The sequence below is a fragment of the Corvus moneduloides genome, chromosome 2, assembly GCF_009650955.1.
Source record: "Corvus moneduloides isolate bCorMon1 chromosome 2, bCorMon1.pri, whole genome shotgun sequence".
In the NCBI taxonomy this organism is placed as follows: Eukaryota; Metazoa; Chordata; class Aves; order Passeriformes; family Corvidae; genus Corvus; species Corvus moneduloides.
Window position 1 is genome coordinate 2,307,946 of NC_045477.1, and position 14,751 is coordinate 2,322,696.

The 14,751-nt window shown below is 40.3% G+C and overlaps 1 protein-coding gene across 1 annotated transcript in view; it reads left to right on the top strand.

The window, feature by feature from the left end:
- Nucleotides 1-398: 398 nt before the first annotated feature.
- ZNF654 (zinc finger protein 654) overlaps nt 399-14,751 on the top strand; it is a 30,573-nt gene continuing 16,220 nt past the window's right edge. Inside the window, exons 1-4 of the mRNA XM_032095450.1 lie at nt 399-560; nt 9,229-9,374; nt 12,363-12,444; nt 13,724-13,859. Coding sequence (XP_031951341.1) covers nt 429-560; nt 9,229-9,374; nt 12,363-12,444; nt 13,724-13,859 — 496 coding nt within the window. The 5' untranslated portion in view covers nt 399-428. The remainder of the gene's footprint in view (nt 561-9,228; nt 9,375-12,362; nt 12,445-13,723; nt 13,860-14,751) is intronic.

The following is a 14,751-nucleotide window of genomic DNA, read 5'->3' on the forward strand; positions in this document are numbered from 1 at the left end:
GCGCCGGAAGTCGCTCGCTGATTGGTTCGGCGCGGAGATGGGCGGTGCTTTTGCCCAATTAAAATTGGGGGGTGGGCGTGAGAGCGCTGATGGAGGCGTGCACCGGCCAGTCAGAGCGCGGGCGGCGGCGCGCAGCGGACGGGGGCTCGGGCGGGCGGCAGCGGAGGGGGGGCGTGACAGACGGGGCAAGCAGCCAATGGGAAGGCGGGACTGAAGTAACGACGAGACTTTTTCACCAATCGCAGGGCGCTTATGCCAAGGGGCGGAGCCAGGGGTGAGAGCGGCGTTGATGGGCAGGGCAGGCGGGCCAATTGGAGCGCGGCGCGGCGGGGGCGTGGCCGGACGCGCGGCGGCGCGGCGGGGGTGGCCCTTCCGGCGCGGCGGGGCGGGGCGGGGGCGCTCGGTACGCGCGGGGCGGCGGGGCCGCCATGGCGGAAGACGAGAGCGACCAGGAGTCGGAGCGGCTCAGCGAGGAGCTGGAGGCGCTGGCGGCGCCAGGGCTTCCGGCCGGGCTGCCCGCTCTTCTCCGCAGCCAGTACTACTGCCGCCGCTTCTGCCAGGTGGGCGCCGCGGCGCGGGGGGCAGCGCCGGGGGCAGCGGCGGCGGGAGCCGGGCCGGGCCCGCCGGGCCGCGAGGAGCGGGGTGCGGGGCGCGGCCCGGGCCGCGGCGCTGCCGGGGGAGCGGGGGCCGGGCCGGGCGCGCAGGGAGGCTCCCGGAGGGGAGAGAAGGGAGGGGAAGGCGGCTCCCGGTGCGAGGCCGGAGCGGGCAGGGAGAGCCGGGGGCGGCTGCGGGAACACGCGTGGTGCGGCCGGTGCTGCGGACAGAACAATTCCGGGTGGCTTCGCCTGGGTGGCGGAGGGAGGCAGAGAGAGAAGAAGGGCCTCGGGAACAGTTCCCGTTTCGCTGACCGAATTAGGCCAGGGTGTTTTATAATTTTTTTTTTTTTCCTTTGAAAAGCAGTGTTTTCTTGATGTGGGTCCGGAATTGTTGTGCTCCTCGCAAGCCCTTTAGGTGTGTCTTGCAAAGTAACAAGAACCAACAGGTTGCTTTTCCTGGTTGCTTCCATCAGCAGGTGTGGATGGAACGTTAGTTACCTTTGGTGTATCCCAGCCACGCCACTTGCTGCTTCCCGAAACACAGCCCAGAGGTCATTTTATATAGAATTGCTTCATTTTATCAACTTTTTGACTTACCTCACCACTACGATTGTCTTCTGCCATCCAAAGAAATGTGCTGCCATGTTGTCACTTTGTTCCTGTTTTAATATTCAGTCAAACACTCTGTTTGAAATATTATTTACTGTTGTACGTGCTTATAGTAATCTCGGGGGATGTTGTGTTCACTAAGCCCATAGGTTGCTTCTTGAGGCTGTTGATCCATTTCTATTTTCTTCTGTTTCATGATTTCTCAAGACTTAGATACTTGAAAAAAATTGTGGAGCCAGTAAAAGGAGAAAAGAATGTTTTTGAAAGTATGGCATTTTCTACTACTGTCAGGAATGACAATCATGTTTGGTTACATTGACTGGTTGGCAAGACGTTTACTTCTGCTCAACACTGAGGGCTTTGTCTTAAATTTTTTTCTCTGTGCTTACTGTATGTTGAATTTATTGTGTTAAGGAGGGAGTGCAGGCAGGGTGATAGCTTCATATACTGATGCCAATGCCAGGGAAGGTAGGAATTAGTAGGAAACAGAAGATGGTAAGAGCAGGGGAAGAATTTTCCTGTGAAAACAGTTGTGATACAACTATTTTATGTGGTATGTATCTAGTATTGACTTCTCCTGCAGTTTCTTTTGTGCAGAAAGGTTGCCAAGTCCTCTCCCCTACTTTGAGTTGATGAACTCTCCACATAAGCAGCCAATGTTCTGAGTGTGTAAAGGGCTCTGCTCCTTTTCTCTTCAACTTTCTTTTTAACAATGTGCAACATAAATAATCCTGATGAGAGTAAGTTAATATATTAACTATTTGTCTCCAGGGATTTTTTTTTTTGCTTGTTTTGTGTAAATTTGGCCTGGTGTGAACAGCAGTCGTGCTCACTCAATGTAATCAGTGTTTTGTTTAAGCATGTTTTTTAGTAATGGGTTTTTCTACTGTTTTAACTACACAAACACAAGATCTTTAGGGGGGTGTACTGGTGTGAAAAGCCTGTTGCTGTGTGACATTTATGGATTGACAACAAATGAAGTTGTATGTGCTTCACATGAGCTCATTTTCCCTCATGGGATTGACAGTGTGTAATTATACACATAATACATATTTGTAGTTTTCTATCCAGATCTTCTGAAGGATGTATTTGGCTACTGTGCAGACTGAGCCTTCCTGCCTCACTCCACTTTGCTCTGATAACACAGTTTTGCTTGTCTTAATACTCATTTGGACTTTCCAAAAGTCCTACTTTGCCTCCTGCTCTCCTGTCTTTTTGTCAGAAGTGCAGTAGGAGTTGTAGAAATAGTTGCATAGCGATGGTGCCTGGAGTTTGGCCTGCCCAAAAGAAACATTGTTATTTTCAGAATAACAGCTTATCAAAACACATGGCCGTGCTTCAGACATGGTGCTGAAGCTTGCTGTCTCCTGAAAATAACACTTTTTGGATTGCTTGTAGTTAAGCTGGTGAAGTCTGTGAGCATCACTCAGTAAGAACTACAGGAGAAATGAAGCAAGGTGTAAATAAAGCCTTTTTCAGTCTGTAGATCAGTTTTCTGTAGACAGAAAAATCTTACTGATCTTTAAGAGAGTGGCTGGGACCTTGAAAAGCATTGGTGTGCACATCTTTAATCCTTGAATTATGTTAGAAAGGTAAAAAAACTGCTGTAAACAGCCAGATCCAGTTCTCTTGAGGCCTGGAGTATTGTAGCTCAACTTCACTTTTGGATCGATTAAGTACCAGTTAAAAAAGATGAGATTTCAGGATTATGAGGGCATTTTCCATAAATTTATGGGTAGTCACAATTCAGTGATATAAGATGAAGTTGGAATGTGCCATCTTGAAGCCCGTGTGTAGTTTTGGGATCTGTGTCTTGTAGGTGTTCAGGGTCATAGAGAGTTGTTACAGCCTGAATCTTTCAAGGCAAAATGGAATGAAATGTTTTCTTGGAATGTTGTTTGAGATTGATGACATGGGCGAAGCAAAAATCAAGATGTCTGTGCCTGGAAGGGAAAAAAGACAGTTGGAAGATGAGTCAAGTGCCCAGCTTATACATCTCACCAGCTGTTTCTGTGTTACTTACTACAATTTGCTGATGTGGCTTTTCTTCTTATTTGTGAAGTTCCAAACCCACTTGGATGTTGGGAAAAGCAAATCTACTGTTCCCAGCTTTGGCAGGCAAAAGAACAGTGCATCTGTAACTACTTTGTAAGTTAAAGAAATTTGAAAGGTGGTACCTTGAAGAAACTCCCTCAGCCTAAACATTTGGAAGAGTTTCAGCTTGTGTTTGTGTGCAGAATTTGAATTTTTTCTGTGAGGTTTCTCAGGAACCAGAGCCATTGAGAGGTCCCTGTGACACTGAAATACAAATGGGGGTGGGCAGCCGAAATAGAGGAGATGGTGACTTTTTTGGTCTGAGAATGAAAGGGAATATTTTTTAATTAGAAGGATGAATTTCCAAGTTTACTTGATTTAAAAACAAGCTGGAAAATGGATATAGCTTCCTTCATTGCACTGGAAGTGGGTACAATTTTACTAACTAGAAAAAGAAATTCATTTCTCTTTCAAGGTATGTTCTCATAACATTAAATGCTATCAAAACATTACAAGTTGCTTCCAGCATTTCTGTAATTGTCCACAGGGCTGCATAACTGTACTTGATGTTATTTTATGTTGTTGGTACTGACTGGGATAAACACAAGGTGAGTTCATCTCAAGTAACAAGGTGATGCTGTGAGGGGTAAGCACTCCTTGATCTGTTCTTCCTGTAGCATCAGCTTACAGCCTTCCAGGATGATCCCACTCCTGAAAGGAAGATTACCTCCTTTGCTTACATTAATTGGTGGAAAACCAATTCTTGGGTTTATAAAAAAGTTAAGTAGTAAAATATAGTAACATGCTAGAGAAGACAGCGTTTCCTGGATTTATTTGAGCAGGCAGAAAAAAGGGGTGTATGACTCAACTGTTTTTTGTCTTGCTTTGTGGTGCTGGAAGTAAAAAAAATACACAGCTTCAGATGTTTGTTCTTCTGATTTTGGGCTTAATATATTTTCACACTTATTGGGCTTAAATTCGAAAGTATTTGCTTTTGGCTCTTACTTTGGACTTCAAATCAATAGCGGTTTGTTGGTTTTATATTAAGAAAAACCCAAAAAACAGCCAAAGCTACTGCAAACAAACCCATTCCAAACCTTTAGGTTATGCCATGCTTTTATTTTGTTAAATTTTGGACCTCTGGGATTCAGATTTGATCTACATACACCATTTTAAGGCTCAGCTATAAAAATGTTGCTCACATGAATACTAGTAGTGAATAGTGATTTCTTCAGCATCCTTGAAGCTTATTTCTCTGGGAAGGCGGAATCTGTAATTTGTCACCACCCATTTTCTCATGTAATAATTTGTGATGTTGATATTTTGGGGTTTCTGTACCTTCCTGAATAAATATGCTTTATCCTTGTTCATGGCTCAAATTTTAAGAGCACTGTTGTAAGTTATATTGGACTTTTTCATGTTTTTGAATGGTGATATTGCTTGTTACATGAAAGCTTGCAAAGGGCCAATCATACATTGCAGTAACTAAATTTCAAAGAGTACCATAACTACTTGAAACCCTTTAAATTTAAAAATGAACCTGTTATGGTGTTTTTTACATGTGGGACTGGTGGAAACCAGTGTGTTCAATTTACTTAGTAGTAGTTTAGTATTGTGCTGCTGGAGATTCAAGTGAATTCATGTTTAAATGGAAATCTTTACAAAACAGATGTGGCAAACCCACGTTTTGTTTACTTCCAAGTTGGATGCCAAGAGTGAGCTTCCATTTGTGGTGAGGATATGCCTGTGTGTGGAGAAGGGTGTCCTTGGCGTGGATTAGGTGGTGTCACTCCTTCCTCTGACACTTGATGGGAAAACTGATAAGGGTCTATCATGCACAACTGGGCTGTGGTGAATGAAGTGCACTTGGCTTCTCAGTCAGCTTATGACAATTCACAATAGCAGTTGATTTGCAGCCCCTTTATCTGAAGATTGACTCCTCCAGGCTTCCAATCCTCAGTGCTCTTTCATTAACATGATAAAATCTTTTCTTATTCATGGTGGTTCTCATCAGCTTTTGTGCTTGCTGTGCCTAGCTTTACCCAGGGAAATAATTTCCCTGTTTTACAGGTGGAATTAAGGAGTTACCATTTTCCAAAAAAAACCCATTTGTACAATGTATTGTAGACTTTTCTTGATCTTTGTTGCATCTTTTTACTTCTCTGAAACTTTCCTGTTCGGCACTTTGAAAATTCTTGGTATTGCTACTTCTCCAGGTTTTAATGGCTTTTCATTAAGTATACCTTTTGTATGAAAATAAGCACATGATTTTTCCTTGGAAAAATGTATCAGGATTATAACTTGTAAAGGAGTTGCAGGCTTTTATACCTAAAGGAAGGATCTCCATTGAGTGATGCTTGTCTGTTTGATGGCCTTGCTACCCAGGCTTGTTCAAGTTAGAGAAGGCACACTTAGTGCAGTAGGTAATGCAAAAATCCAAAAGTTATGTCCTTTTGTTTAGATGAGAAGAAGAAATATTGGTACTTCTTCACTGAAACATGTAGTAAATTGTGTTTTACTGGTTGCCAGTGATGTGGATGTAAGCGTGTGGTTGTTCAGAAGATTGGCAGTTCTTGCTTTCATGTGTAATAAAAACAATTCCTTTCTTTAGCTGACTTTCATTTGGGGCGTGAGGTGCTAATCAAAAGATGAGGAGGAATATTTCTAATTTTCAATATATGTGTTTATCTCTCAGTCATAAATCATATATAGGAACATTTTCTACAGTGCTCCAATCAGCCCAAACTGCTTTTCTAGAATTAGTGTATAGTTTTCACTGTTGTGCAAGCGACAGATTGTAAATATACATGACTTTTTGGGCTGCTAAATGTAATGGGCATATGGAAGCCAGTCTTGGGAATTGTTCTTGCCTCAAGCAGGCTGAGGAGATGGATGAGATTTTGGTGATTAAGAGTAGGGGGAAGCATTTAGCTTTAAGGGTAGAAACTTGTCTCATAGGATGTGTCATGCTGTTGCTGGGTGATGTGTTTTCTTTTGCCAGAAGTGTGATTATGTTTGGTTGCTCCTTATGTAATATTTACACATGAATTGCAGTAAAGCCGTTGCTTACATTTTTTAATATAAAGCCATTTTCAACTTTTACATGTTAAATAATATTTCATATTACCCATAAATCATAAGGCTTTTCCTACTCTCTATTTGGTTAATAAAATCCTTATTTGTATGTACATGTTTGCTTGTTTGTATTTGGAAACAGAACAAAATGCTCTTCATCCACTGAACAGGTCCAAAAGACAGTAAAAAAGCTGTGATTATTTTTTATGGTGTTTCCAGGTAGAGTAAATTTGCTGTTACTGAAGTTCTCTTCTAGAGCTGAACTTTGGTATCTGAGCTGCTCTGGTATTTCTGCTGATCAGGCAACTGTGGTGGGTGTTACTTTAATTATGGATTTTAATTTTCAGGAAACTTTGGTTTTTCTAAGCTTGTCCCTTTTTGGTTTGTCCTCTTCTGTGACAACCCCTACATATGTTTGTTATGATGAATAACAACCATTATATTTGCCAACAGGCTTTCCTTGCCTGAGAACTGTAAGCAGCAAAACTCACAGAACTGTTGTAGTTTTAATCCTACGGTGACTTCCTTTACTGTTAAATCTCACAAGAAGCTATGGAAGTAACTTTGTTTGAAATCCTAGTAATGATAAACTTCTAAAATTGGTGGGATTTGTAGTTTCTATTTTTCTTGTGTGGAGGAACAGGAAAAGCTGTAGCAACTTCAGGCCTAGCACCGCATAAAACATTTGGGTTTTGTGTCCTGTGCATTTGCAAGTCTAATTGTTTGCAATACTGTTTCTCTTAACTCTTTGGAATATAGCCAAATAACTTTATATGTGTATATTTAATCAGTTAAAACATAATATTCCAGGAAAAGCTATTGTTTCAGTGGTCCAGGTTTTTAATTACTACCTTGTTATTTTTGGGGTTAGCTGCCTTAGCTGTGTGCTCAGAAATTTTTTATAAGTCTGGTCTTGATTTTGTTTTAATAGGACACATCTGAGTCTTGTATTTTCCTCTGAGTTATTAGAACACATTATAGAAGGGGAAGTAGTGTATTGGTGTGGGAGAAAGGTGGAGCTGAATGGGGGGGTTGGTGTCAGGGAGGTGCTTCAGCCTCCCTTTCAGTGCCTTTATCTGCTCCGAATGATAAAGGGGAAACAAAAAGGCCCAGTCCCTTCATGGTTATTAGCAATGGCAGGTACAGACAGACTGGGGGGTGATGCTTTAAGGATATTCAAGATTGCACCCTAACAGAGGCTTTGAAAGCAGGTGTTGCAGAAAGTCACATTAAAAAGGTTGCTTCCCTTCTGGTTTTCTCTCCTGTGTATTGGACAAGGAGCAGGCCACCTAAAAGGTTATGTTCTTGTTTGGCTGAGTTCATTATACTGAAATTAGTGTGCCTGTTCAAAATGTGCTGATAAACTTCTACTTGTCCTCTGCTTTGCAGTCCTGTTTCAAAGCATGGCATCTTGAGTATTTTGTACAAAAAAAGAGCTTGCTTTCTGTTACAGAAAAAGTTATTCCATGAGATTATTTAAAAACAGACACTGAAGGATACATGGAATTGTAAAACAAACATACATTATTCCCTGCCCCTCCGTCTGTATAGAATGTGTGTGAAGCGTGGTTTGGAATTTATTTTATACTTAGTTTATCTTTTTGCCCACACATTCCCCAAGCCCCCATCTTTTCCTAGTTGTTGCAGATCTTCTGAGAATTGATCAGTTGGACTTCTCTTTTCCTGATGAATTCATGGTTTCAGGTACATTCAGGAAAAAGTTTGCTATTCCTATTCTTCCTGAGCAGTTTGGGATGGGGGGGACTGTTGCTGTGAATTTTTTTTGGTACATTTGAGTTGCAGACCAGCTGGCCAAGGTGGTGTTGCTGTTGTGTTCCTTTCTCTGCTGGCTCTGATATTTGTGTGACAGGGGAGCTGGTGCCGACTGGAACTGATGGCTTTTTTGGGGGAGAGGATGTTCCCTGTCCTTAAATTCCTATTGAGCTTATACTGGGTTCAGATGAGTGCTGAAGGTGCAGTGAGGGTGTACAGTAGGACCCAAAGTTTTGTTTTTATTGCTTGAAATCAGTTTTGAACGTCTCTATACTGTGCCCATCAGGTGCAAGCATTGTGTGACATCGTGGTGGGAAGTGATGCTTTATCTCTACCTTTGCTTCACTTTTTGGAGGCTCACACCTCTAAAGGATGTTTGTTCTTTCTGTCTACTTTGTTTCTTCTCAGGCTTTTGTGGTTTTCTATAAAAGGGACTTGGCTAAAACTATTTTGGGGAACTCTTGATAGGTCTGTGAGGCAAAATGTTTAGTCTTCTTAAGCAGAAAAGTATTTATCTACAAGTCTGCTAATTCTTCTTCAGTTGACCTAGATATTTGCTGCATTAAGCTAGCAGTTTTTCAAACAAATTAATAAAGTAAGTTTGACGGAAAAGTTATAATGGACATACAAATACGAGTCCAGCTCAGCTGCTGTTGCCTTAGATTCATCCTATGGTTAAAAAAAGCCAAATTTACTCATTTGATCAGATAAGGAAGAGTGGCTGGAATGTTTGTGACTTTCTCTGCTGACACAAAGGCTGGAAGAGTGCAGGCTACTCTTTCACCTCTTGGAAAGTTTTTAGGCTAGAACTTCTGGATGTTGTTACAGACTCTCTAATTTGCATCCCTTTGCAAAACGAAAACTTATGTTTTTAAATGCAGAGTGCAGTGTCTACTGTGGTACAGCATAAGGAGAAAGTATTTCCTGTCTTACCCTCTGAAAAGAACAGTTGAAGGTCCCTTGTGATATTCCTTTTATGATGTAGGTCATAAACCAGAAAACAGTCACATTTTTTAGGTTACAAATTCTGGTCCTGAGGGAGAGGGAGGGGAGATAAAGCAGGTACAGTGCTAACTACTTCCTCTTTCTGGCTGAAGAGAATGTCTTGGATAATAATCTGTATTTCCATGTTTTTGTCTAGGTTGTTGAAGACTATGCTGGAAGGTGGCAGGTCCCTTTGCCTCAGCTCCAGGTGCTGCAGACGGCGCTGTGCTGTTTCACGTCTGCCTGTGTGTCATTCCCAGCTGAATGTGAGCACGTACAATATGTACTGAGTAGCCTTGCTTTGTGAGTACTTCTTCATTTTTATTGTTCCTTCCTTTACAATATCACAGCAAAAGGGTTTCAGATCCTCACAGCTCCCAAAAGAGGTTTTGCAGGTGGTGTAGCTATACAGAACCAGGAATTGCTAAGTAGAATTTAGTCTTTCTTGCATGCTTTTCAACTATTCAGGTTGGCTATGACAGTGTTTTGTCATAAGGGATGTCTGGCAAAATGAATAATCTAGGAAATGAGTGATCACCATAAACTTATTTTGGAGTATTTGAAGACCAACCTGTGCCAGTAGATCATTTAAAATGATTTATCTCACATTTTTACTTCTGTACCTCTAGTGATGTCATAAGCTAAGTACTTCTTAAGAGAAATTTCTTAAGAAAGAAGTCAGTTACTTTAAAATTGCATGGATTTTTATGTTTGAGTCATCAAAATGCTTACGGGAATTATTTGTTATGCAGTTAACTGACCCAAAGTCACATGCAGCTTCAAGAATTGCAGAATGTTGTGACCTAAATCTTGCTCTAATTTTGATTTTTTTAATGCATTGGTCATTTTCCCACATGAAGACTGGACATAAGGAAAAATAAAAGCTGTCTTTAAATGTTGGTCAAACTTCACTGTAGACATTTCCTGGTTTGTTTATGTGAAACTGTTTGACAGAGAATTATTTATGGCCTCATAAGACCACACTTTCCAAAACCAAAATTCTCAGGTATTGGAGAATATTGGAGCAGCTGCATCAAAACATGGTGACATCTGTTGCTGTGAGTTTTTTCACTAGTTTTAAGGAAAAAACCTCAAAATTCAAACCATGCTCGTATGTACTTTTAAATAGCAAAGCTTGGGCGATTAAAAGGTGGAAATTGAGGTATTTTTTTGGATGGATGCATTCTGATAATTAAGTAAATTGGTCACTGAGTTCCTGTCACCCTTGTCTGTTTTGATTTTTTGGAACTGGGTTTACTCCATGAGATTTGCTTCCATTCTAGGAGGTCAGATTATTTATTCTTCTGCCTGGCTGGCACAGTTTTGCATGTGATGTGATATAAAGGGATCCCAGGGCTTAGTAGCTGCAGTTACCTGGGCAACCTTGCTCGAATCTCTTTTGAAAATTCAGTGTATATTAAATCTTAGTTCTTGGAGAGCAAAACTCTGCCTGACTGTATTGTCATCCTCGAGTAAGACTTCCTTGGTAACCAGACAATAAACTGTTAACAGGAACAACTGGTTTATTTCCTATGCTTAATAACATTGTTATTCATATCAAATCAAGCAGCATTTGCATTAATATCAGGAAGTCTTAATAATGGTGCCATGCTGGTGTTTTTAGGCAATCCTCTGATGCCAAAGCAGTGATGTGATCAATCTACATGGATATAAATGTGAATGTGCAATGCTGCAGACAGTTTTGAGATAAACAGAGTTGGAACTGACTCTAGTAATTTTAACTGGAGACTGGTGATGAGGAAACAAAAATATTTTGATGGCTTCCTTTATTAGACCATGAGCAAGTGCATTGATGAAGCAGAAGATCATAGTTTACTCTTGTTCACTGTTGATTTCCAGATTTTTTTTGCAAGATCCTCCTTTTTTTAAATCAGTCAAAGCAAATTTAAATGCATGCATCACTTGCTCTAACTAGTTTTGTCTTACTATTTAAGTTCCAGTTTGTCTGCTTGCCACATCATGACATGACTCATGGCTGACCTTTCCTGAGAGTCAAGTATGCTGCAAAATTTTGTTTAATGTGAAAAGAGATAATGTTTTTTCAGAACCAAGTACTTATTTGGGTTGGGATTGTTTTTTCATTGCGTATTTGAGTTGAGATTCAAAGACCTAGCCTTGAGAGAAATTTTGTCACTGAACATAATGAATTTGTATCTTTATTTCTCTAGGCCTGTTTTTGGCATAGTTAATCACTGGTTAAAAAAAAAATTGATTCAGTGTAATCTATTGGAAATCTTGATTTTATGGTACTTGTCAATTATTCCTATAGAACATTTAATTATGCCTATGTGAGTATTAAGACCTTTTTAATGCACAGTGTTTCTGAAAATGTTACTGAGGTGAAAAAACTGCCTTTAATTTGCACAGTATTTCTTGAAGTCTTGCGTGTCCCTCTGAGAGTTGCTCAGTTCTTGTCTGCTGCTCATGTCTTTCTCAATCAGCAATTGCAGCTCATTAGTCCAATTCCTGCTTGGTACTTTTTCCAAGTAGAAATGGAATTTCTCAGAATCTTCAGGCAGAACAGTAACAGTTGCACTGCGGATCCACGAACTCCGACTGCCAAGTTTTTGATTGAATTGACTCAACTGCATTATCTGGAGGGAGGCTTTTGCAAATGAAAGCCTGAATTGAAAGCTGCTTTTTACCAACCTCTCTGATTCTGCCACCAGGATTTAAAAGAAATGAAATGCTAGACCAGGATTTTAAGATGATAAAAACCATGGAGGCCACAAGCCAGGTTGAATCTAAGCAGGTGTTGAAAGTATCAGTCCTTTCTTCTGCCATTTCTGCAGAAATGCATTTCTGCATTTCGGGGTAACACCTGTGAATTCATCTTGCTGGACATAGACCTGATCTGCTTAAAAACTTGGTGATGGTAAAATTCAAGTTGTATGAATTTGAATGCCACACGGAAGGTGAATGTAGTTTTGTTTGCATGTTTGCACCAAAGCTGTCCCTTTCCAAATAATCTTCAAAAGCATTTTTTTGAAAAGATAAAATAATTAACACCTTTAAACCACCATCTTCATAGAGGGACTTCAGTTACAGCAAGACAGGCTGAAATAAAATAAAGTGTGTTTGTAGAAAGTGCTTGAAAACATGAATTGGCGGGCACCAAAAACCTTTGAGTGACTTCACATGGACACAAGTCTAGAATACACAAAATTCCTAATTTTGATTTGAGTGCTGTGAAAAGTAAGAGACTTACAGTAGTTTCATGTTTTTGAATAAATGTTTTTAGTTTGACTTGTCACTACTTCTGTTTTTTAGGAGTTTTTTTGAATTGCTGCTGTTCTTTGGAAAGGATGAGTTCTATGAAGATCCTTTGAAAGATATTTTAGGTTCAATCCAGGTAGTGTTGCCTACTTTCATATAAACTTTTAATATTATTTCAGTAGATGTAAAGACAGTTTTTGTGAATATATGACCTGGAGGAATCATGCCATTATAGTGAAAGAAACTCGGCTTGTTTATGTCTATTTAGGGCTTAATGACATTCAGTTCATGACATGGCATCTCATGTTTCCCCTCTGGTTTTAAACAGTAAATTTGAAATTGAAGCTTCATCTCAATGAAGTCTTCAAGTCAGCACAAACATGGATAGTTTAAATTTTTCTATTCTTGGGTAGATTGGGACAGAGTTTTATGTATCTATGTACAACCGCGTAAGATGAATGACCCTGGATTAAAAACTTGTTTTGCCAGGTAAGTGTGGGGTTTGGTTTGTTTGGGCTTTTTTAATACCCAAATTGATTTTTAGGGTTGTGCCACCATGAGAGGAAAGTTTGCAGGGAAAGAAGGGATGACAAGGATGAAAACCAGGGTTGTGTCTCTATTAATACTGCTCATGGAACTACAGTTTGAGAAATGGTTCTTCCCTTGTTATTTTTATGGTGATACCTATTACTGCTTCTACAAATTGATGTGCCAGCACTGTATCTGCATCAGTTGTGTAATCGAACTGGCAGTGAAAAGCAGGTAATTGAATGTAGATGGAAGCCATTCTTCTGCTGCATTTTTTGTTTCAATATTGGATAACTTCCTCGCTACTAAAATTTTCTGTTGATTAATGGTGTTGTTGACACTTTTACAACAAATAAGGTACAGGGATTAGAGGGAACTTGACGTGTGAAAATCATGGCTGGCTAAATCATTCCATGATATTACAGGCAAACGTAATTCCTGTTATGTAGAAATCTGGAGAAAAATGGTTGCTTGAGGGCTGGTGACTCATGGCTTAATTCAGTTTTTCCCTCAGAAATCACAAATCCAGCTCAACATGTCTAAATCTGTGCAGGCTGCTATGAGGTGAAGACTTGTCTCAGTGTGTGCCAATAATGTTCTCAATCCAAGGAAAGGTGTTTTTGCTTTGTTATGCACATGGAAGGCTCTTTCTCAGTGCTGTAGAAGTCATGAATTTGGCCTTCAACAGTTCTGTATTGCTGTTTTTAGATAATATCAGTTGTTGCTTTAGGACTTTCTGTATGGTCAATGAAAGACTTAGTAGCTCAAATTACTGACTGAGGAAATACTCAGCCATGCATGGGTTTCTTGGTTTGTATTTTTGGGAGAGCCTAACTATTTTTAGACAACATCTTCTTCTTTCTAATTGTTTCTCTTTTTACACGTAGGAATGTCAGAACCTTCTAAATAAATACAGAAATCTGAACCTGGAACTAGTGACTCGAATCATTCGAGATGGTGGACCATGGGAGGATCCAGTATTACAAGCAATTCTTAAAGCAAAGCCTGTGTCACAGGAATTAGGTACTTCCTTTATCACAGTAGTTTTCTAGAGTACTGAAAAATGTGTTCAAATACGTTTTTTTTTAATATATAGGGTGAGGTGTTGTAGCTGGCATTGCACAGAGTTTTAACTATTTTTCTGTAGTAAAATGTGCTGGTCCCTTTTTTGTTTGACAGAGAACTGAATTTCTTTGCTGATTTAAGTCTGCTTTTATAATGTAGAGATCAGATTGGTCAGACACAGGCAGCTCCTAAATAGTTAATAAAATTCATAGGGTGGGTTTACCAGATCTGTACACTTAGAGCATGGAGACCAACTTGGCTTCAGTTAGACTCCTGAAATAACATGACTGGAGAGGATCTGATGTGTATTTGTCTCCTGGCACTCTGACTCATTTAATTTTTCTCTTCAGTTGTAAATACTTGGTCTTGTGGCTTTCCTTGGTTCTGTTTCCAATGATGCCCATGGCTACATGTGACAGCTGCTTTCTGTTTATGGATATGTAATTCCTGGAGCTGGGAAAGGTGCAGTGCATGGGAACAAAATCACTGGAATGTTAATGAAAGTTCCTAAGAGGAAAAATACTCAAGCTGCAGTAAAGTCTTTACTAGCATCTTAAGCAACTTATTGACCAGCAGTGTTCACAGGGGAGCTCTTAAAAGTTGTTTTTGTTTGATAGTGATGGAAATGCCAGTTCTTCTCTAGTTATTATGGTGAAGTGCATGATACAAACTCATCATTGTGTTTGTGACAATGTGCTCATTCTGGAGAGAGAGGAAGAGCACTGAAGTCAGGAGAGCTCAGTGAGCTGCCTCCTTAACCAGAACAAGGGTTTTGATAGCGAATTAACAGCATTATGTCTTTGTTGTTCTCTCTCTTTTGTGAAGCAACTGCTTGAGCAACAGATTTACC